Source organism: Populus trichocarpa, chromosome 2, assembly GCF_000002775.5.
Source record: "Populus trichocarpa isolate Nisqually-1 chromosome 2, P.trichocarpa_v4.1, whole genome shotgun sequence".
NCBI lineage: Eukaryota > Viridiplantae > Streptophyta > Magnoliopsida > Malpighiales > Salicaceae > Populus > Populus trichocarpa.
In genome coordinates this window covers 10,070,359-10,095,379 of record NC_037286.2, presented here as the reverse complement: position 1 = coordinate 10,095,379, position 25,021 = coordinate 10,070,359, and the positions used below count along the sequence as shown (strand labels likewise).

The following is a 25,021-nucleotide window of genomic DNA, read 5'->3' as shown; positions in this document are numbered from 1 at the left end:
ATTTTTTAATTTCATCTCTTAAAATTTAATTTTCATATTAACTTTGGTCCTTATTTTTATAATTGCTATTTGCTTTTTCCTTATCATTTTTTTATTGAAATTTTTTATCTATCAAATTTGGTCCTCATTCTTTTTTATTGTTACTTATTTTATTTAAAATCATTTATGAAATGTTAATTATTATTATTTTAATTTCTTCATCTTTCAATTTTTTTATTTTTTATTTGATCTCTATTATTTTGATTATTATTTATTTTATCTGAGATAATTTATGAAATTATAATTTTTTTCAATTTCATTCTCATTCAACTTTTTAATTTATAAGATTTGTTCCTCATTATTTTAATAAACTTGAAAAAAATAAAAAATTAATAAGTTATTTTCTAGCTCATTTTCTATAACATAATCAAACACTGGAAAATATTTTCCAACTTATTTTCTATTACACTATCAAATATCGAAAAATACTTTTCCAGAATTCATTTTCTCCGGAATTTACTTTTTTAAAAAAAAACTACTTTCCAACAAATAAATAGGTCTAGATCAGCACTTTCCAGCAAGTCTTAGTCTTGGGCCTCAACTTTAATCAAAACAAGTCTCATATTGACTTCCAAAACTTATAATTAAGCAGACACGGGGCAGCCCATTATGGAAAGAACAGGCCACAAAGCCGTTTGTTGCCACCTCTTGTTGCTTTCGTTTTTTCTTCTAGGGAGGGAATCTTTGGATTCTTTTTCTTAACGGTAAGCGAACTCACCAGTCACCACCGAGTTCATTACCACTTCACACGACACCCATTTTGCAGTGACAACTGATTGTGACACCCAGACTAAGTTTTCGAGGGGGTGATTGATATTTTATTTTTACAAGTATTTTTTTATTAAAATAATATTATTTTTTATTTTTATAAAAAGAAATTTATATTATTACATTCAAATAATATAAAAACACTAAAAATATATTAATTTAAAACAAAAAAAAATTAAATTTTTTTTAACAATACTCTTAAAATACAAAAACAAACATGCTCAAACCGCTGCTTTGCTTCTTATATTCGAACAAATTTAAATGGCACATTTGCCCTTTCAAGTTGCCAATTATTGCAGCTTATTTTCACTTATAGTGTTTTCAGACTCTGTACACAATCCTCTAAACTGATCGTATTTGCTTTCATCATTTCATATTATAGAAGAGAAAAAAAGTTCAAAGTGGAAGCGAATGCTGTTCATACCATAATACCTCTGGTTATTTTAGGTAAGGAGGATACGTATCATCATTGAAATGGAAAGGGATGGATTTCTCTCGTTCCAACTTCCAACTAATGATGCTATTTTGGTATAAGTTAATGACTATTATATTTGTCTTTATTCGACATCATCTCACGACCTTAAATTTAATGCAAGCTGTAGCCATGATAATGATGCATCAATTACCTCTGATCCTTCTATTGGAGGACTTGGGGGGTGGTCCTGGTCTAACGATTTATTAGCTAGATATGATAATGTAATATCTATATGTATGATTAACTAAAATCTAATAAATAATATATAAATATAAGAAAATGGACACCCATTAACACCTAACGAATATTTAAAGATAGTTTACAAAAGCGGGTTAGACCGGGGCCTAAAAAACAAAAGCATCCTGGTTAGCTAGACTGCAATTTGTAGTTGAAAATCCATGTTGCGAGAGCTTCTCTACTCCTTTGTCCAATTATGGTCGTTAAAGAATGGCAAATTTGGAAATTGAGCTCAAATCCCCGTCCTTTTCAAACACCAAAATGGTCCCAAGGTTAGTAACACGCAGCGCAAACAGTATGACCTGCTATAACCGGTACCCGACCCTCTCCAAGTTTCCGTTTTTAAACCTCCAAAAGCCCGTCAGTTTTCATGTCCTTTCCCCCCTTCCCCTGCTCTCGCCACAGTTCACACCTCACTCTGCTGTCTCTCTCTCTCTCTCTCTCTGCTGCCCAACCCTAACCCTCTTCACGTTCCCATTTTACCCTCCCACAACCCTCACTTTCCTTTCAAAGCCACTCCATTTCTCGCAAAATACTCTATTAATTGCTCCCCCCAAAAGCCTCAAATTACGCTCGGTTTCAGTTACTTACAACAATGTCCGGGGCCACTAAGCTACAGTCAGCGACAAAACAGGTACACGAGCCGCCGCGAGCAATACTTGGTCCCACAGGAAACAGAGCTAGGGTTTTGGAGGAGGCCAGAAGGAAAATTGAGGTCTTAAGGAAATCACAGCAGAAACCAAAGAAACCTGTGGAGAAAATGTCTCAAGCTGCAGTTAAGAATAACTTGTCAGTGGATAGCACGTGCTCTTCGGATTCTTCTTCTTCTTCCAGTGGCGTGTCTTCAAGTTCTGGAAAAAATGTGAAGCATTACGGAATAAAAAAAGTCGAGGATGTTCGTAACGGACGTGAGATTAAGGATGTTTCTTCGAAGAAAGAGAGGCCGGTTAAGAGGTGTGATTGGATCACTCCGAATTCTGGTAAGAAATTAGTGGATTTTAAGGTTATATGCATTCGTAATGTTACTGGGTGTTAAATTTGAACTGAAGGGGTTTTGAGAAAACAGGGGAAAGTTAGTTGCTTGAATTTAAGAGTGTTAATGATTTTTGGGTTTTTCTAGTGGAATCTTAGGTAGTCTTTGGTACGCTCGACAAATATGAACATCCCAAATTATATATATTTTTTTTTTGAAGTTGTTGATGGAACAATACAAAAATTAATTTTTTTCCTATTAAAAGGGTGGAAAGATAAATTTGTTCAATTCTTTGCGTTAGGATGATTCTTGTTAATTTAAAGTTAAAAATAATTATTATTATAATTTTAAAACCTAATTAAAAAATTGATTAAAAAAAGCTTTCGAGTTATTGATCAAGTTGATTAATGATTTAGATTGATATAAGAATAAAAATTATTATTATTATAATTTTAAAACTTGATTAGTTGATTTAAGACAAGGCTAGAATCATGTATCGGTTAATTATTGTAAAAATAAAAATGATTATTATTACAGTTTTAAAATCCGGGCTAGAGGGTTGACCCGGAATAAAACTCGAGTCACAAGTCAGGGGTCAACCCGGATTGATTTGGATCGATATAAAAATAAAAATAATTAATATCATAATTTTATAACTCAAATTTAAGGTTGACTCAGGAAAAGGTTTAGGTCACGGATCAGGAGGGTCGATCCAAGTTTTTAGCTGGTTTATTATTTGTCTTTTTTTTTAAACCACAAATTATTCAATTCAGTCAAAGCATACCAAACAATACTATTCGGCATGCCAAACACTACCATAGTGTTTGATATCATATGATTAATGAACGTTGAAAAAATGGTAGCTAAAAATAGTAAATATCTTAGCAGTTTAGGAATGCTTTTATTGATAGGCTTGCTCTGTGGATTGTTAGTTACATGCAAAATTTGGTTAATAATTAAACATGGACGTTGGCGACTGGCGAGTATGCAATAAATGTGGTAAAGATTATTAATAAATAAATAAATGTGGTGAGCTGGAAGGTAAGAATTCGGCCAAGATGTCGAATTTTGAGATGATGAGGCTGTTGGGAAGTTTTTTATTTGGCATAGCTTCTTAGAGACTGTTGATGTCTTTATATCTTAAATAAGCATCATTTGATTATTGAGTCGTCAAGTAGTGCTTCAATGAACTGGAGTAAAAGCACGAGGTTTGTTAGCTATTGCATGTAGTTTCTGAAATGCATGGATGAGATCAACAAGTTACCTAGCAGGTGCAAAATATTTCCATGTATTGTTTTCATTTAATTGGCAAAATGGATAGGCTGAACTAGTCCTTGAAAACCAATACCATAGATGCTAAATGTTCTAATATCATGCCAAAGAGTAATCAGCAGAGTAGCAGTAGTCTGCGAGATAGTGGAATAGCACGGTTAATTTCATTGAATTCAACTAGCATAGATCAATTTTCTAAATATAAGTCAGTTATGTGTTATTATTTCCCCCGTTTTCTCCAAGTTGCCTGAATTGTGAACTTTTTTTATGGGAAACTTAAATTAACTAACTTTTGTGGTTTGCTCGATCGTACTTTTTATTCACAGACCCGCTTTATATGTCTTTCCATGATGAAGAATGGGGAGTTCCAGTTTATGATGACAGGAAACTGTTTGAGTTACTTGTATATTCACAAGCATTAGCAGAACTCAGCTGGCCAGCAATTCTTCACATGAGAGACATATTCTGGTTTGTTGTTCACCACTTTTTATGTTTATCTGTTTCAAGAAAAATGGACTTTATGATTCGTATGTGATGTTTTTTCATTAAATTTTAATGTCAGGAAGCTGTTTGACAACTTTGACCCATCATCCATTGCACAATTTACTGAGAAGAAGCTTCTATCATTGAGATTTAATGGGAATCTGTTGCTATCTGAACCAAAGCTTCGTGCAGTAGTGGAGAATGCTAAACAGATGCTCAAGGTAACCATACAGGTCAAGTCATTAATCCAACCAGCCTCCTAGGATAGTTGCATAATGCTTGTGGGAGGCTGAGTTTATCAAAGTCACTAGAGGATAATTTAGTGGAGGTTTCAAATTTAGCTTTCTTATTTTCTCAAACTAAGCAAACGGATGGACAAGTTTAAAGGGCTCATTCTAATGACACCAGAACTGTGAAAACAGAGGAGATCAACTTATCTGTTTCAACAAGAGAGTATTGGGTTTTTCTTTTTGTTCGTTGGTTGGTTTGGGGGATGTGGGGAATCCAAATCCTAGTGCCTGAGAGAACTAAGTTTAACAATTGGACCAATGCCGCATTGAGTTGAAATTCATGTGCACAAGTGATAGGAAGTTAATGAGCTCCTCTTTGCTTGTAATCTGCAGATTCAGCAGGAATTTGGTTCCTTCAGCAACTATTGCTGGCGATTTGTGAACCAGAAGCCATTAAGAAATGGTTTTCGCTATGCACGCCAAGTACCTGTGAAGACCCCTAAAGCTGAACTGATAAGCAAGGACCTGATGCAAAGAGGCTTCCGCTGTGTTGGACCTACAGCTGTTTATTCATTTATGCAAGTGGCAGGATTTGTTAATGATCATCTTAAAGCGTGCTTCCGATACCAAGAATGCAATGTGGACGTCAAAAAGGATTTCAAACCCAAGAGCGAAGAGACAGAGATGGTTACTAAAGCTTTGGGGAACACATGCGTATCTCACGACTGAGCTATTTCTCTCCGTCCTTGACTAATCACACTCATAAAACTGTAGAGTAGACCAGTTCTCTTGTAACGAGTAATATTTTCTAGCTGCATAGCTTGTTCTTCCACCTGTGCATCCTTTTCCTATTCCAAATATTACTGTAATAAAAACAATCCTTGTTATGTGATAGTACTAAATTTCATAAACTTGGTGTTCAAGCATGCTAGGTAACAGTAAGTTTGCATGAAGGTTCTTGCCAGGGGACGATGGCAATTGGTGCAAATGATGAACGAAATAGAAATCTAAAGCAAATACATTTCTATCCATAAAAAAAAAAAAAAAAAACAATCATTCTCTGGGAGCACCTTCTTTTTTTCTCTGGCGACAACTAGAGATTCTTTCTTGAGGGAAGAAAGGTGGTTGTTGTTGGATTAGATTTGGGTGAGATGAAAATGAGTTGCAGCAGGATCGTGTTTTTTTCAGCTGAATCTCATGTGTATACCTATTATTACTCTTCATGGAAAAAATGTTACAAGAAATTTATTGCCATTGCAGCCTTAAAACTTGAAGAAATTATGAGGTAAGATCCGAGCAGTGAGATCCTCCTCCCCTCTCATGTAAAACAAAATAAGTGTATAAAAATTATTAATGAGATCCCTTTAATGTTAAATAAAGGAATATAACTTCAGCTATATCAAATGATTTTTTTCCCACCTAAAAATTGTTTAGGAAGATAATATGTATTTTTTAAAAATATATATATATATTTTTAACATCATCATATCAAAATAATATATTAATAATATATTAATATATATATATATATATATTAAAAATAAATTTTAAAAAATATCTTTTAAATCACAATTTTAAACACCCGATAAAAAAAAATATGAAGGTGAAGCCCTCACATTATTGAGTCACTGTTAAGCAGGTGGGTTTGATGAGGGGCTCGATGCAACGCCCAAACCTGGAAATCTTTTGTACTGGCGAATCATTGCATTCAGCTTGGAGGATAACAGGATGACCGAAGCCATGTGGTGCAAATGATAAGCTAAATAGAAATTTAAAGTAAATAGATACGGATGGAAACCAGACCCCTCTGGCTAGACAGCAGATAACATTGCTACATAACAACCATTCATATATTCTGCATCCCTCGTTATTTAAACTCCTAATTCCCATTCCCCTGTTCTAATATTGATGAATCTCTACACGAGTGAACGTGGGTTTTGTCGGGCAATGCCATTCAAAGGCCAGCCTCATTTGATGAGTATGCGATGTGCTGAGGATCATCAACATCGCATACAGTAACCATGGCAATAGATTTGAAAGACGAAGAAAGCAGCACTGAAATACAAAGTTGTGTTTGTAACAAGATACATCCATTAACCTAATGAAGTAAAACATCAACAAATGGTTTAATGTTGTCAGCAGGTTCTTTCAAAGTTCATAACAAATAGAAAAAACTTCTCGATCACACCCAGAAATATCCCACACTATCTACATGTAATGCTTGTGAAACATTCCAAACAATTCAACTGGCAAATTTTATCATCAAATAAGTAAAAGAAACAGAAACTAAATAACCATAGAACTAAACATGAAAAGTTACTTCCTTTCAAGAACCAGGATTGGTTAAGGAAATGCACTTCGTGCCAAAGTAACTAAGCCATGCATAGGAAATGCTCTTCCAGACCAAGCTTGTGAACCACAAACTGGGAAAAAGGATATCTTCACTTTCATTCCTGCATTTCATTGCCATCACTTTTACTGATACATAGCACCAGTTCACTCTAACTCCGAGCCTTGCCACCTCCAAGTGTGAGCTCTAGATCATCTAATCCTACTTCATGAATCCTCTCTCCTTCCCATGGTTTCACCTGTTCGCTACCAAACTCAAAATCCATTGACATTCCATTATCTTTGACCAGATTGTTGGACAAAATTTGCCGAGCCACAGGTTTCACAAGATTATAGGTAGGAGAGGTGGGCATTGCTGCAGCCACAGAAGGAGCAAACTTTTGAAAGCTTATCCACTGACCAGACTCAACAGTGGATGAATCAGACTCGTCACATTCAGGTATAGTGGCTGGAGCATGAAACTGACGGTGAGTTGGGCTAGCTGGGGCAGACACTGCATTGAAAGGGTAACTGAAGGATGCCATGGATTGTTTAGCAATAAAATCCCAGTTAGGTATTGGCTTGGGATTTCTTGAGGTCGGGGACGAGAGAGGTGGGGTTACAGGTGCACTGTTTGAGATTCGGAGAGGAGGAAGAGACAACGGAATGGCACTTTGAAGGAATGGAAGGAGATTAGAAGAGACATTGTTATCACCACGAGTGGGGCTAGGAAATGACGAGGAGGAGGGACTGACTTGATAGGAAGGAATCGGGCTGGGAAACGATGAAGATAGCGGGCTCGGATTTTGGGATGAGTATGGGGTTACTCTCATTGATGAACCTACTATCTCTATTGGAGGTGGCCTGTGTCCCTGGACAATAAAAATGAATCAAGCATGGAACACAAAGGGTCATAAAAACCTTAAACACTGGTGAAATGGTTTCAGATAGAGCAAAAAACAAGTGATTAAAATGAGATAACAGCAATTCAAGCTTAATTAATTGGATTTAAAAACAGAGGAAGACCATCTTCTTTAATTGATCAGTGATGGTTAATCACACTGACTGGATTCGATGAATTTAAAGTTCCTTAAAACAGAAAAGACACACGGATTAAAGCCCTTTCTTACTAACATTTTAAGCTTCAATTGACCAGCTGTAAATCTTAAATTCCCCAATGCCTTCAAATCAAAACCTAGTGCCAATTAAGCTTGAGAAGAAAAAAGAGAACAGATACAAAAGAGAGTGTTCAGCTGAGATAGAAGCTTGATCTAACTACGAAAGGAGGAAAAACAAGATGAATCAAAAGCAACAAGTACAGATCCATGAAAAGAAAAACAAGGGCGTGTGTGTGTGTAGCATACCTTGCGATAAGTAGTCCCGTCCTCTTCAACAACCCAACCAGCCTCAGCACAGAGAGCTTTTAACACCTCATTATTGTCACAATATTTGGGCAAATTATAATTCCCTTGAGCCCTTAACCCAGTAAATATTTTTGCAGCTATGGCTCTTCTCCTCCTCTCTCTCCTCCTATTATTCTCTCTCTCCCTCCACGACGGCTTCCTCCTCGTAGTTGCCGCCGCTGCAGCTGATGTAGAAGTGGCCCCATCTGACGTCATTTTCCGACAACAGACCACCCCACTACAGACTCTCTAACTCTAACTCTCTCTCGGCTAAAAGGAAAGAGCAGGGAAGCAGAGAAGAGGAAGGTCACGAGGAAGAGGCTTTAAAATGTTAATTGGCTGGGAAGTATAGTAGAAGAATCTGCCTGTCTTGGGGTTGTTTTATTTCTTTATTTATTTTAATAAAGTTTTAGGATGAACGAGAAAGGAGAAAAAAAAAAGGAAAAAAGAAAAAGTCAAGTCTGTTAAGAGAAATGGTGGTGGTGGGGGTGTGTTTTTCATACCAGTGCATGAAAAGGTTTTGTATTAAAGGTGCCCTTATTTATATTTAAAAAAAAAAAAGTTATTGTAATTGTTTTGATACAAACTATATTAGTGTCCGAGCCAAGCTTTTTTTCAGCCTGAAAAAAATAAAAGAGAGAGGGTTGTGTTTTTAAAAAAATAAAAGAAATTTGAAAGATATGTTAAATCTTGATTAATTTGATATTATTATATAAAAAAAATAGGTGGCGACAACAACAAATAAATTTTAAAAAACATAATATTGGCCCGAGCAAAGTTCAGTTAACACGCAAAACTCGTTATCTAATACATAAAATCAGGATAACCCTATATAAGGATGGAATCAGTAAAAATCAATTGTAAAAAAGAACCTGAAAAAAAAATATCTAAGTCAACCCGGTCCAATCTTCTAACTCGTGACCTAAAAGGTTAACAAAATATCTATCAATAAAATATTGGGGGATGAGATAAAAAAAATAATTTTTAATAAAAAATTATTAAAAACAAAAACAAATAGAAATTAAAAGAATAAGGATCACATATGACATAAAATAAAATGAACTAAAATATTAAGGAATGCAATTGAAAACATAATTCAATTAAGAGAATGATATAATATATTAAGGGATGCAATTGAAAAGATAATTTAATTAAGAGAATTATTAAAGAATTAGAAATAAAAAGAATAGTGGTTAAATCTGAAAGGTAGAAAAATCAAATGAGGGTTAAATCAAAAGAAAACTCCAATTCTATAGATTATTCAAGATAAAACAAATAACAATAAAAAAGAGTAGGGATCAAATCTAAAAGAAAAAAAATTGAAGGATTGCTTTAAAAATATGCAGGGGAAGGCTTTGAAACTAAAGAGAAGAAAGGAAAGAATGAAGAGATAAAATAGAAACAGCCACCGGCGCAAAACTCGACATCTTTTTGCAGTGCACACCATCCATGAATAGAGGTGACACTGTGAGTATTAAAACACCATCATTGAAGTTGAAGTTTGGCCGTTGAAAGGTGTTGCACACGCTGTTTAAAGAGTCTGGAATCATCCACGCACGGCCACGTCAGTTTCACACGCAGCTGACTTTTCCAAGTTAAATAATATTTTATATATCCAAATTACTAAATTGCCATGATTAGACTTGATCATTACAAAGAAAAAGGGAAAGACAACAAAACCCCTTAACCCAAGACAAAGATAATTTTAATTCAAATGCATTATGGTCATTTTACTGTGCATTTAAAAGGAAAAAGTCTTATTTCTAATGGCATATCAGTCATTTCAATGTGCAAATAACGACAAAAAAACTATCATACCGCCACTTTCAAGATCATTTGTGTTGTGTTTGTAAGGGGAAATCATCATTTAATTATTATAATCTATATCCTAACGGATCTATGAGCCTTATAAAATCATGAGCCTTTTTAGTTTCTTTTAACTAGAAATACTTGCCTATGCGTTGTTGCGACCGAACAATTTTTTTAATGTAAAAAAAATGATAGGTTAAAAAAAATCAAGTGCCAAGTTGTTGGTTAAATTGACAATTTAAAATTTTACAAAAAACAAAAAAAAAAAGAATCATACCTAAACCTATTTGGATTATCAAATAACCTAATACTAAATTAATTGAAGGAAATGGGGAAAAAAGAGTTAAACTTCAAAAAGAAAAATATTAGCTTAAAAAAAGGGAGGGAAACCAAGCAAACCTAGGCGAAACTCCTAAACCTAGTTCAATCTAAAAAACTCATAACTTGTTAAATCATAAACCCGAGTTCAATCAAGAATCTTAAATGTCATCTAATTTAGTTTTGAAGGATGGAATCGTTGAAAAAACTATTAATAAAAAACTTGTAAAAGAAAAGAAACATAAAAAAATGGGTTAAAATCTGACAGGAAAAAACCAAATGAGAATGAAATCTAAAAAAAACAAATTATTGCAAGCAAACATAAAATGAAATTAAAAGAATTAGGACCACACTTGAAATATTAAAAAATCACAGAGGGTGAAAATGAAAACTATTTGTAATATGATAAATTATTTATAGATTAAAAAATAGCAGGGGTCAAATAGAAAAAAGAATTGTTGAGGGCTAACCCAATATAATCAAACAAAAAAAAAAGATAAAAAATAAGAAGACATCAATTTAGAAAAAGTTAAAGAAAAATAGGGCAAACCTCTTAAACCTGGTTTAATTTCTTAAAGTCACATCTCATGAATTTTTTACCTAGATTTAATCAATAAGTATAATTCTCAACCAATTTAATTTTTAATGATGAGATCGGTAAAAAAATATTAATAAAAAGACTTGCAAAAGCAACAAAAATAATGAAGATAAAATTTGATAGAAAGAACCCAAGGAGGATGAAATTTAATGAAAAAAATAAAAAATAAAAAATCTCAGATAAAATAAATATCAATTAAAAGAATAAAAACCAAATTTTAAAGAAAAAAACACAGGGGGAGAATTAGAAACATCTGTAAAAACAAAGCAAATCCGAACAAACATTCTTAAAATGGTCAAATCTTTAAAAGCTTGCAACCTATGAAACCTTGGATCCGGGTCCTATCAAGAAATTTATTATACGCCAATTTAAAAATATAAATTTTTAAAACTTGTCAAAGCAAAAAAAAAATATAGCAAAAAAGCCTCGAACGAACCCAACAACTAACTCGGGTCAAAAAATTAAACATGTGACCTAGGGCATGAAATTAGGATGGCCATATAAATAGGAAAGCAAAAACAAAATACCGCCAAAAAATATTTTCAAAAAAAAAACTTTAGAAAAAGACATATGTCGACCTATGCTAATCCTTTCGATCCATTTCTCAGGTCATGAAACCAGAGTGACCCCATTAAAGGCCAACCCGAAAAAACAAAGAAATAAGATTCTTAATCAAATAAATTTTGAGGAATGAAATTGAGGGGAAAATCAATCAAAAAAACAATGCAAAATAAAAAAAATAGCAATTAAAAGAATTATAACTAAATTCGACATAAAAATCAAATGAAGTCAAATGTTTAGGGATGGAATTGTAAAAACAAATTCATTAAAAAATAGCAATTAAAAGAATTAGGACCACATTTGACATAAAATTTAAATGAAAATAAATGCCTGGATGTGGAATTGGAAAATAACAAATCAATCAAGAAAATGACTTAAAACAAAACAAATAGCAATTAAAAGAATGATGATCAAATATAAAAACAAATAAAAAAAATCAAATGACTGGGGATGAAATCAAAAATAAAATCCTATTAGAAATAATCAATGTAAATAAAACAATTGAAAAAAAGAGAAAAGGGACTGAATCAAAAGAAAAAATAAAATGAAGGACTGGTATGATTCTTTGCATTGCCAGCATGGAATCCGAGGAAGAAAGAGAAGGAAAAGGAAGAAAGAAAAGAAAAGAAATTTTAGGCCGAATCACGATACATGCGCCACCTAAAGAGAAAGAGAACGCCGATATAAATCAAATGATATGGTAGAATCACGATGACAACCATCAAAGTCTGCCGCACGCACCACTGGAAGGCGGCGGAGCAACTAACACGTGCGAGACAAGCTTCAGCAGCTTTTTTGTTTTTTTTTTTTAATTTGTACAAAATCAAAAATACCTTCAGAACTTAAAAGCCTCGAACGAACCCAACAACTAACTCGGGTCAAAAAATTAAACATGTGACCTCGGGCATGAAATTAGGATGGCCATATAAATAGGAAAGCAAAAACAAAATACCGCCAAAAAATATTTTCAAAAAAAATACTTTAGAAAAAGACATATGTCGACCTATGCTAATTTTTTCGATCCATTTCCCAGGTCATGAAACCAGAGTGACCCCATTAAAGGCCAACCCGAAAAAACAAAGAAGTAAGATTCTTAATCAAACAAATTTTGAGGAATGAAATTGAGGGGAAAATCAATCAAAAAAACAATGCAAAATAAATAAAAATAGCAATTAAAAGAATTAGGACTAAATTCGACATAAAAATCAAATGAAATCAAATGTTTAGGGATGGAATTGTAAAAAAAAATTCATTAAAAAAATAATTAAAAAATAGCAATTAAAAGAATTAGGACCACATTTGACATAAAATTTAAATGAAAATAAATGCCTGGGGGTGGAATTGGAAAATAACAAATCAATCAAGAAAATGACTTAAAACAAAACAAATAGCAATTAAAAGAATGAGGAAGAAAGAGAAGGAAAAGGAAGAAAGAAAAGAAAAGAAATTTTAGGCTGAATCACGATACATGCGCCACCTAAAGAGAAAGAGAACGTCGATATAAATCAAATGATACGGTAGAATCACGATGACAACCATCAAAGTCTGCCGCACGCACCACTGGAAGGCGGCGGAGCAACTAACACGTGCGAGACACGCGTCAGCAGCTTTTTTGTTTTTTTTTTTTTAATTTGTACAAAATCAAAAATACCTTTAGAACTTAAGAATAATAACAAACAAACCATTACAATCAAGCCCCTAAAATCAAGGCTAAAAAATTCAACTGGTAAGGGTAATGTAGTAATTATATTATTCTATCAAATATAAAAATACAAAAACGCTCTTATACAGAGCGCATATGATTATTTTATTGAAGGGTTGCGTTAATAATTTTACTGTGAATTAAAAAACATAATTGCCAAAATAATCTCGTATAATTTTTAAAAAACATTTATATCATAGTGAAAAGTTGACCTCACCCCTGAAAAAATAAAACAAGATATAAAATGATCAAAAAGCAAACCAATAATTATACTATTGAAATTGAAATGAATAGTAGTGTGCATTTTAGGGCACAGTAGTATCCCCAAGAGATAGTTTTTTGAATAATAATTAGGAGTCATTAAAGGAAGGGATGAGTTCAAGCCACCTTGCTTTTATTATTGTTGTTTGTTTGTGTGAGCAGACCATGTATCTGTGACCTGTGATGGAATTTTCTCTCTTTCTTTTTCTAAATAATAAATAAATAAAAGGAGGGGTGACGGTGAGGGTGGCCGGGGGGCTTGCCGCGTGTGTGTACCTGTCTTGTAATGATCTAATAATTCAAACATGGGGTCCAAGCCGTTGAGGGTGGGACCCATCATTTGAGAACGTGTCTCTTTCTTCTTGCCATAAGACCAGGGAGGGCCCAATCAACTTTATTGATAAACCCTCTCGATCTGATTTGTTTACTTTCATAATTTCTCATTTTATTAAAACTCCCTCTCTTTCCCTCTCTTTCACTTAGATCATCAGATTTTTAGTCGCAACCAGTGGCGGAGGCAGGGAGGCTGGCAGGTGCCTGAATTCCTGCAAGGAAATTTTTTCCAGCTTTTTTGTTTGTAAAATATTTAATTTTTTTAAAATATTTTTTTTAATTTAACCCTTTTATTTTTTTTTTCTTGCTATGCCTCTGGTCACAACGATTTTACTCGATGAACTAGTATATTTATTTTTAGATTCTGTTATATTTTATTAGAATTGAATTTTAATTTACATCAATAAATTTGTTCAGAATTGAGTTCAATTTTGCTTCAATGATTTTTTTTAACTTATTAATTTTAATTTATTCTAATCTCCTATTTTTATTTAATTTTTGTTAAACATATTTTGATTTTATCATTTATTACTTGTGAAAAATAATTTTAAAATTTTGATTTAAAATAAAAATATATATTTTTAATAATGACGGGAAAGAAAAACTTAAATAGAATTTTATAGATTATGCTGTGCTATAGGTCTAGCCGAAATTGTTTTAAACATAAGAATATGCGCAAGCGTTGTTAACTTATTTTCTAACGTAAAAAAAAACTTTAATGAAATTAGAGGGAAAAAATAAGATGATCTGGAAAGAAAAAATTGAAGGAAGAAAAAAAGAATTACTATTAAATTCATAGTTAGTTTACCCGCGCTATATCTATATCACGGGTTAGATCAAAAATTAATTTTGATTGCAAGAAAAAAAAAATATTTATAAGGACTGTTAATGTTTTAAAAATAATATTAAACCAAAGACCCATTCTTATTGGATTCGGCTCTTTTTTTACTTGAGTTTAAAATTAAATCGAGTAAGAATTGAATTTTTTTTATATGTATGGTTAACTATGTAAATTAAAGCACGACATGATTAACCTAGAAAAAACTTAATTTTATTTTAAAAAATATCAAAATAATGATGTTTTGACAAAAAAATTTAAATATTTAGAGGATGACTTTTTAGATCACTTGAAATTTCTCACCATGACTCAATAGGATCTAATAGTTTTATTTTTAAAAAATTTTTAATTTAATTTCTCAATAATAACGATAGAATTTACTTGCCTTTACATGTGGATGATTTGGTCTCTAGAAACCAACAAAGCTTTACTACTAAACTGAAACATTTACACATTAACAATTTATTATACAATTTGATAGTAAATGAGGGGGGGGGGGGGAACAGGTGAGGTGTTTCCCTATTTATATAAACGGCAAAACACTATAAGCTTTCCCAAATTAATGTTTTACTACTTTTTCCATGTATTTTAACAGAATTGGCATTTTAATTAGATCAGAGAGTCTTTGGAATACTCTTGATCCTAGATTGGAAGGGGTGGCTGCGACTTAGCGAGGCTCAGGACCCTCTTCATCTGGGAAGATTATAGATCGTGTACGCGCGTCCAAGATTGTGGATCAATAGGGTGTTCGGAAATTTCAACCATGCAAGCAGCGAGGGTGGGCTTTAAGACCTGACATGGAACAATGAAAGTGAAGAAGGAATGAAAAGGGAGGATAAATGCGGAGTTAAAATCATATATAAAAGAAGGATAGGTTTCCAGTCTTCTCCAAGAATGTTAAGGCACACATTGCCTTCCAGATCAATATTAGGATGGCAGACCTGCAGATAGCATAACAGGAGAGAGATTGACTGTAGAACGAAACATTGCATATGTACCCTTGTCATACATTTGACCTTTGGTCCATCGCGAGGATAGAGAGGCGAAACCTGAAATATTTGCCACCCCTATGATAAGGTAAAAAGAGAGTTTTCTGAGCATCAAGAAACAGCTATTCCAAAAGATTTTGGCTAGCGGGAAAAAAAATGTGCAATAGATTTTGAAGACAAGTGTAAGCCTGTAAGGGTTTTCCAAATTACTTGCTGTATCTCCTTCGCCAGGCTTAATGGTGGCCTCAAAGCTCATCAAGTCATCCTTTCCATTGGGGAAGGATAGGCAGCATGTTTTCGGTAGGTTCAGCTCAGTTATATCTGCAAGCATAAGGGTAAGCTTACATACATATATGAATTAAGGGGAAATATAAATATTCATGGATAATAATCTCTCATATAGAAAGATTTGCTACTATTCCTTAATATATACTCAAAGCCCCGACAAAAGAATAGGTAGAGGAAATAAGCAGATGATATAGCCTTCTTCCAGTGGTTCTTCAAGCCTTGATTGAGTAGATTGTTTTGTTCCTATTCTTGCTTTTTCAGCTCCTTCAAACCCCTCTTAAAGAGTGTGAATTTTGCCTAAAGTTGTGTCATTCATCGACATTAATTCTAAAAATGCGTGAAGCCCTTAAAACCAAGTATAGCAAAGCAAGAATAATTCCCTTTTTGAAGACGTAATTCCCCCGCGCTTTGCCTCTTCACTAGAGGCCTTCCCATCTGCGCTCTCCTTTTTCTCTATGCTTTACTAAAAAAATTTGGGTTCTATTTGGGTTTTAAAAATACCTCTAATGTAAATGATGTGACAATACAATACTCGTTTATTTTCGTATTTTAAAAAAGTTTTTTTAAAAAATTATTTATTATTTATTTCAAATTAATTTTTTTATTATTTTCAGATATTTTACTGATATAAAATATAAATTCAGAACAAAAATATTTTAAAAAAACAACTAAATGCTCGTACGATACCAAAATAGCTATGACTCGGGATCTGTTAAGAATTATGTTGTTGTGTTTTGTGCAGGTGAAGGGATGCACAATCAAGAACAACAATGCTGAGTATTGAAGAACACGAACTACACACAAGGTGTTTGATAAAATGTCTCAGTAAGTATTTCCTTAACTTCATGTCTTTAAATACATGAGAAAACTTAACAAACTTTCCTAGTTATCTGCCACTAACTCTGTAGTGGACAATATGCTGCCACCAACTCTGTAGTGGACAATGTGCTGCCACTAACTCAGCAACAACTTCATAAAAACAAGGGATTTATTTTGACCAAATCAAAACAGAAATGAAAGAAAAGAAAATAGACAATACTTGATTGAATAACAATTAGACAAACTGAAATACTAGAGTTAAAATGTCAATTGTCTAACAGGATCATTCTAAGCATAACAGTAGTTGTTTTTACGAAGTTCTTACTGCAATGGAGAATATTCTTTGATGACATTATAAGAGAGAGGGGGAAGTGATAGTGAGGAGATAGAGAAAAAGGGAAGAGAATTGAGAAGTGGAAGAGAGAAAAGAAATGAAAACAAATTTTGTTGTGGCGTTTCTTAATTCAAAAGCAACAGGGCCCCGTCTCATGTTAACAAAGAGAATGGATAGAGTGGAGATAACATATTATGCTCTGGATGATCTTTTGTTTTACACCGTTTTCTTGGACACTGAGAACAGAGAAAAAAAGGTTTTGATTGTCTGTTAAGAACTTCGTTTTCCTTGAACTTGATAATGGGGTTTTGATTTTGTGATACAGATTCAATGCTGGATGCTCTTGCAAGCATACCAGGTAATTCTTTTTATTATTATTATTATTTCTGGTTCTGTTTGGTTGATCTTTCTCTGTTGTAAATCTGGCTAACCATTTGTTTGATTTATTAAAAAAATGAAGTAAAACGGATACAGCTTCTGCTGCTATGTGTCCTGAAAATCAAAAGTTTCACTAGTCGCTTGGTGGCAACTTCCGGTTTGCTTGGGTTTCCAACAGAAAATCTTGATAATCTTTGAATTTGGTTTTGGATTTTGATTATATGGAACCTTTCAAAATTATATCATGTAAAGCTTATAAACTTTTTGTTCCCCTGCAACTCTTTTCCCTTTTTTTTTCTTTTTTTTTTATTGATCCTGCTTCAGATTTGCAGCTACGGTGATTCAGAGTTGCAACTTATAGAAAGTGTGGCCGAAAACACGACTTGGTCGGGCACAGAAGCTGATATTGATTATCCAGAGTTGCAGCTAGGAAGTGGAAGGAAAAGGCTCAGGAGGAAGTATCTGTGCTTTATGCCATTCTACTTCCTCCTCTAATATCAGTTGCACATTGATCAGTTTGTATATAAGCAAGTGGGTGTAGTGATTCTTGTTTGAGTAGTGTATCCTGAAATAACTAGGTCGGGCACAGAAGCTGATATAGGGAGATTTGCTATTTTTCTGTTCAGATGACCGGTGAGCCTTGGATTTTAAAGACGATAGGTACAAATAGGTGGTATTCGAGGGAGACAATAGCAGCAAGCTGACATTGATTACTCTGTTACATGCAAGGATACAAGCATGCTGCTCACTTTCCTCTTGCAAGCTTCTGTGACGTTCGTAATGTAACAAAACCTGCTATCAACTACGTGATTTTCCGCTTTCCCATTGCACTGGAATCATTGAACTGAAAAATGATGGGGCATCGAGGCAAGAACTTTAAGGTGCAGTGAGAAGCTCTAATAACAGTAGTTTTTCCCTTGTCACTGAACCTCCTCCATGAGGTGGTGCCTTTATATTAATTTACCAAAATTGAATCAGCCCTTGCTGTTAGTCCGGGAGCTGGGCTGGTGGACCAATTTATGGGCCGGGCCTTGCTCACCAATTCGAATGCTTTGGTAGGCCTACACTCCGAGTAGTTCTTTTCAATCCACGAATGATGGGCCTTTCTCTGCTCCTATGGTCTTCTATCATAACCCCTTGACAAAAATAGTAAAACAGAAAAGGTTTTTCTATAGTGAAAGTCACTGTAGAAGTGCGGCATTAGGTTGCTTTAGAAATGAATTTTAATTTTGATTTAGGTCACAAGGTCTGGTTATATTATCCGGTTTGCTAGCATTTTTGTCTTGTTTCTTTTTTATATATATATAATTCATCATTCTATATTTTATTTATTGAAAATTGAATTTTTTTTAATTCATTATTCTATATTTTATTTATTGAAAATTAAACTTTATCATTTTTTTATTTGCTTTCTCTTGATTTATTCGGGTCTAATAAACTAGATTATAAATTTAACATGCTTTTACTCAAATCAATTTATTTTTTAATTTGTTCATTCATGTTAGATTGAATAGGAAACGAGCTCCATCATTCTTCTCCTTTTCGATGGCATTTTTTTCAGATTCTAGTGAGAACTGTTTTTTTTTTTTATATTTGATTCATTTACTTTTATTATTTATTTTTTATCGTCTAATTAAATTATACAAACTTATTTGACTAAATTAAATTTATAACCTGAGTCAAGAATTGTTTTCATTTCTTTAAATATGTTTGCATCAAACACGCTAAAACTTTTTTTTTTTTTATAAGAGGCGTGATATAGCACGGGACTACAAATCTAGTTTTTACTGTTCATTTGTGTATCCTCTTTCACAAAGCACTCATAAACAACATGGGTTAACGAACCCTGCCATCTTTATTATTATTATTATTATTATTATTATTATTATTCAAGTCATTGAAATTTATTTATTTGCTGTTTTATCCTCTCAAGTGATATTGGCGTATATCGTTTTATATATTGAGATTCACTTATCTTTGCATACTCTCACATACAGAAAGGGTATGGGAATATTATGATGTTAAATTAAAGTTCGATGTTATGAAATAAATTTTAGGTTATATTTCCAAACAAAATTAAAATAAAAAAGATTAAAATTAACCATAAAAAAACATAGCCTTTTTATCCTCACTGTTTATAAGGTGTAAAAAAATTAATTTGATCCTTAAAGTTTCAATTTATGCATATCCAACCTTTATTGTTTTAGAATTTCATGTTTTGGTCATGATCTTTATTATTTTCATGTTTTAGTTTTTTTATATTGAAAGAGAAAAAAAAAGTTGCTTCAAGAAAAAGATGGGAGAGAAAGGATTATAACAACCATAAAAAGAGGTTAATTTTAATGTCAATAAGTTTTTCTTATAAATAAGAGTTTGATTGGGGTTATTTTACCCACCAATCATGATAAAAAAAATCAGAGTTTATAAAAAAATTTATTCGATTTGATTTTTTATTTTTAAAATAATTGGATGATGTTTTAGGGTTGAGTTTCAGGTTATTGAATTCAGGATGTTATTAAAGTAACTTTTTTATGCGAAAACACATTGAAAATTAATTCATGGGGTCCCAAAACTCAGATCTGGTTTTTTAATCATCAAAGGTGATCGAGAAATAAATCAATGAATGTCATGTTATATATTTAAGTAAATAAATAAAAAAAATAATATATTGTTTGTCTATTTTTGTTTTTTTTTTAAAAAAACCAGGCGTGCATGCATGACTTCCTAGCCCAAGCACACCTATTTTTTTTAGAACATCAGGTCCAACAATACATGACCTGTTTTTTTAAGGGAGATTTGCCCCCGTTAGCTTTTATTTTCCTTTTTAATTAACTACTTTGTATTTTTTTTTTTTTAAATCTTCAAATAAAAATATTCAAATGATATTTACAAAATTATCTACTTATGCCATAGCTTTTAAATAAGACTATAACTCTTTTATGGTAAAATTAGGCATTCTCTAAAGAATGATTATAAATTAATTTAATGTACAAAATCTTCTTAAACTATGCTTAAAAATAATATACCTATTTTGTTATTGTTATTTTTTTATATAATTTTTTTTTATACAATTATGAAAAAAAATATAAAGAGCGTGATTTTTATTTATTTATTAAGACTATGATAAGTTTTTATTTAGAAATAATATATGATTAAAGCGGTACTCTAGCGATCCGGGGATCTCCCTGGTTACAAAGTCTGAATCCCTATAATATATCCGTGGCTGTTAGCATCTTTTTAACCCTTGTCCAGTTCCCACCGATCCCATTTTGAGCAAATTAATAGACCAAAAAATTGTTATTTGGAGAACTCTGTTGCGATAAAATGATGATTGAAGGATATGAAGCAGTGGACCACCCAGTATCCCAGTCCATAACGTTGACAGTAGCAAATCTTTTGTATTTATTCTTGTCTTTTAAAAAAATTAAATTAAATTTTATTTATTTTAACTTTTTTTTATATATTTTTATATTATTTTGATGTGAAAAATAATTTTTAAAAAGTAAAAAAATATTATTTTAATGTTTTAAAAAAAAAACAATTTGAAAAGCAATAACTACTACAATTCTAAACACCCCATCTAAATGTCTGGTATTGCAGCACCAATTGCTTTTTAATGTGATTTTTACTTGGAAATGTATTAAAATAATATATTTTTTATTTTTTAAAAATTTATTTTTAATATCAATATGTTAAAAAATTAAAAATTATAAAAAAAATTAAAAATACTTTTTAAACATTAAAACAAACATACACTAACAGAAAACATGAAAACATGGGGAAGCAGGTGTGCACCAGCCTTGTGATAGAAAAAGAAAAAAGAAAAAAACAGGGTAGCCCAAATAAAAAAGGACCCACCCGGAAGTGATTGTATTTGTTGACTTAATTTATTCTCCTTCACATGTCTATGCCTACCTCTTCGAATTGGCCTGGGTTGAAGTCAAGCTCCCTCACGGGGGAGCATGCACCATGTTCTTGAAGTGAAGGGCTCTCCGTTTTTTTTTTTTTTTTTTCTCACTGTTACGTGTGTTCGATGGGAAAAAAAAACATAAAATACAGATGTAGGAGTAGTATGTAGCTATATCTATCTTGAGGGTAAAATACAACTGCAAATAATATTTGTACGCTCTCCCCTTCGAAGAACACCATGAAATGGGAGACGAGGCTATCCCAGACTCTTCACCGAGGGAATTGTCTTTGTACATGCTTGATTTGTAACTTAGATTGTTGAAATAATTAATTGATTTACTATATAGTAATTCATGTATTTTTTTAAAAAAACTTCTCACATGGATTCAACTCACCCTTTAGGAAATAGCTTGCCTGACGTTAATTCCTATGCTATCAAGAAAACTAAGTATTTAATTTTAAGTGGTGTAATTTAACTGGTTAGGTTTTAAGTTTGTTCTTTAAAAATTAATAGTTCAAGTTTTATAAACCTCAGGGTCACTGGATGCTTATATAATCGTTAATTTCAGAGCCTATAAAATTAGTCGAGTTAAGCATAAACTAGCCCGTACACCCATATTAATAATAATAAAAAAACTAAGTAACTAAAAGAGACTAATTCTTGATATTTAGATGGATTTGCGGACCATTCAATAACCCTCATTCAAGTTATTTATGCTAATTACATGTATTTGGAGGATGGATTTCACCATGCTCGCAAACTTTTTATTAGCATTTTCAATGGAAATACTGATACAATAAATTCACTTCATTAAATTAAGAAATATATGTGATGAAAAGCCGTAACCATGGAAATATATCCATTCTATCTTAATTTCACTTGTATATATTTAAGATTTTGTTTGGCAATACAATTTAATCTATTTGTTAAAGTGATTTTAAAATTTTTTTTTATTTGAAAAAAATATTAAATTGATGTTTTTAATATTTTTTAATATTCTTGGCGTGTTAAAATTAAAAATAAAAAAATTATGAAGAAAATTATAGTTTTGATATATTTTTAATTAATTCATATATATATATATATAAATACCATCCGCATTACCAATACACTTTAAACCTCCCAGCAAACTTGCAGGCTCAATCGCAGTCACTGGCTGGCTAGCTAGCACTAGCAGGACAATAATGCCATCAAATTAATGTAACATTCAATGTGACCGAACAACAGGCTTGAAAACGAAGGATGTTGTAAATGACAATGGGCTCTCGGTAAATGCTGAAATTAAATTGAAATTCCTAATACTCACTGAATTACGGGATCGCCACAGGGGGAGAGATTCGAGAAGGCGAGTGAAGTGAAAGAAAATGGTAGTATAATGGTGGAGCCCAGTGTCGTATCTCCTTTAGCTATCACACTTTAAGTTGTTTGAGAGAATGTGGCATGTTTTTAAAAATATTGTTTTATTTTAAAGTATATTAAAATATATATATATTTTATTGATATTAACCTAAAAAAATATTAAATTAATATTTTTTTAAAGTTATAAGTAATTTTGAAAAACTTATAAAAACAGGAGTATAAGTTGTCCTAAACACCTTTTTATCTAAGGTTTTTACCTTTTGTCCAGTGCCACAACTTATCAGTCCAAGGTGCTGGGTATTTTTGGTCATTAGCATATTTTATTTTAAAAAATTGATGAAATAACACAAATGAAAAAATTAATAAAATAACACATGGTATAATTATGAAATGTGACTTTTATAGCTTTTTAATAACGATATTCAATAAAAAAAATATTAAATAAACAAAAAAGAAAATAGAGAAAAAAAAAAGCTTGAAGACATATTGAATATCTGATTATAACATCATTGGTACCATTAGAAAGATTTTAATGATATGAATTCAACAACATCAAAAAATATCATCAACCATAATTCGAGTAAATCCCACTTGTTGTCAAAGATAAGTGATCACACACTACCTTTAGATGACAAGTGTGATTCACTCGAGTTACCGTTAATGGTCTTTTTTAGTGTTGTTGGATTCGTATCATTAAGTTCTTTTCCATAATATAAATGATGTCATGATTGGAGTTTCGATATATCTCTAATTTTTTTTTTAATTTTCTCTCTCATCTTCTCTGTGCTAATTTTAGTAGCAACAAGCTAAAAAAAATATATTTTTCAATAGTGATATATATAAACTTTGTCATCTCATTATTTTCGTGATATATATAAATTGTGTCATCTTATTATTTTTTTGGTTGTGCTGTTTGCTGATATTTTTATTTTATTATGCTAATTTTTTTAAAAAAATCATCAGTAATTTTTTTTCCAATACCCTTTACGTAATTTACCGTCCTTTTAACTAATTATTGTCAACACGTAGAAGCTACCACAAGTGAATTTTAATTTCAGATTCCCTGGCTTTGTTTCTTCGAAAACAGAGTTTTTTTTGGTTTTAGCAAATTTAAAAAAATGATTGGAAAAAACACGTAGAAGCTACCATAAGTGAATCTTTTATCCCGTTCTAGTTTACTAAAAAAACTTTATTGTGCTAAGTTAAAAAACAAAAAAATATTTAATTATTTTGTTTTATAGATCAAGAAAACATTATTCGTCAATTTATTGTGCCAAACTATTCATATTTACGACGCGCTCACTCGTTTAGAAATATGATTACGGTTATTTTTTAAAGTGTTTTTTACTCATAAATGCATCAAAATAATAATTTTTTATTATAAAAAAATTATTTTTGATATCAGCGCATCAAAATGATCTAAAAATACCAAAAACATATTAATTTGAAGTAAAGAAAAAAATAAAAAAAAAATAATTTTTTTTAAAAATACTTTTGAATCCAAAAAATAAATTAAATAAATTTCATGACCTGGTTTCAAATTTTCAATTCAAATCTAAAGAATAAACGTGAAAAAGAAGCTCATTAACCACTTGAAACTTATTTCGCATCCAATCTAATATATATATACACATAGAAACTTACAAGTGTTGATGGCACCGTAGATAAAGATGATAACGATCCTTCATCAGCAAAACTACAAGCTTGATATCAGCACTGGGAGAGTAGTCAAACACAATTTAGAAAACAGCTATAAAGTTACAAGTGGTATTGTCTGATAAATTGCATTCATTCTTCCAGCACTTATAAATCTTATCCAAAAGCGACCCCATGCCCCGCGGTGCACCAAACTACCATGGTCCACTCGCTACATTAAAGAATATATAGTATATTTTTATATTGACATGGTGGGTAGATTGTCTATTGGACACAGTATTGGCAATCAACGGATGTGATGATCATGTGGATGGCATGTAATGCTGCAGCTAGTTTGTATACCAGTGTGGCGTGATCTTTAGCAAAGGTCCAGTCATGTTTCATATTTGGTGATCATTACACGTGGAGTATGAACACATTTTCTTGACGACTTTTGTTCTATTGAAGCAGCGTAGACTTTCTATCCAACGGCTGCGACGATCTCGAAATGGTTCGATGGCTGAAACATTGACATCGGAGATCCGACGGTTGATATTGCCTAATTGTGGCGGGAAAATCCGGTGGGAAAATAAAGGTACTATTTTTTTAGAGTTTATAATTCTGAACATGGAGGCAAAATAAATAAATTTGGCATCCCATGCTGGACAGGACAACACCGAC

At 32.1% G+C, this 25,021-nt stretch overlaps 2 protein-coding genes and 1 long non-coding RNA gene across 6 annotated transcripts; 2 read left to right on the top strand and 1 right to left on the bottom strand.

Annotated features, from left to right (window-relative positions):
- The first annotated feature begins 1,756 nt into the window (after window positions 1-1,756).
- Window positions 1,757-5,388, top strand: LOC7453901 (uncharacterized). 3 transcript variants are annotated; one of them, XM_052450306.1, is made up of 4 exons: window positions 1,757-2,499; window positions 4,121-4,232; window positions 4,327-4,480; window positions 4,871-5,388. In XM_052450306.1, the coding sequence occupies exons 1-4, from the start codon at window positions 2,115-2,117 to the stop codon at window positions 5,204-5,206; spliced, it is 987 nt and encodes a 328-aa protein (XP_052306266.1). In that variant the 5' UTR covers window positions 1,757-2,114; the 3' UTR covers window positions 5,207-5,388. The 3 variants fall into 3 exon arrangements, with proteins under 3 accessions (XP_052306266.1, XP_052306265.1, XP_002302474.4); XM_052450305.1 differs by having other exon boundaries at window positions 1,780-2,499; window positions 4,091-4,232; XM_002302438.4 differs by having other exon boundaries at window positions 1,799-2,499; window positions 4,091-4,232; window positions 4,327-4,468.
- A 1,121-nt stretch (window positions 5,389-6,509) lies between these two features.
- LOC7453898 (protein BRASSINAZOLE-RESISTANT 1) lies at window positions 6,510-8,676 on the bottom strand. Its single transcript, XM_002301181.4, has 2 exons — window positions 8,170-8,676; window positions 6,510-7,677 (listed from the first exon to the last, which is right to left on the bottom strand). The coding sequence occupies exons 1-2, from the start codon at window positions 8,422-8,424 to the stop codon at window positions 6,979-6,981; spliced, it is 954 nt and encodes a 317-aa protein (XP_002301217.1). The 5' UTR covers window positions 8,425-8,676; the 3' UTR covers window positions 6,510-6,978.
- A 7,393-nt stretch (window positions 8,677-16,069) lies between these two features.
- Window positions 16,070-18,259, top strand: LOC112326463 (uncharacterized). Of its 2 annotated transcripts, none has more exons than XR_008058614.1 (3): window positions 16,070-16,730; window positions 17,384-17,416; window positions 17,769-18,259. It is a non-coding gene; the product is annotated as an uncharacterized LOC112326463 (long non-coding RNA). The 2 variants fall into 2 exon arrangements; XR_008058615.1 differs by having other exon boundaries at window positions 17,761-18,259.
- Window positions 18,260-25,021: the final 6,762 nt, after the last annotated feature.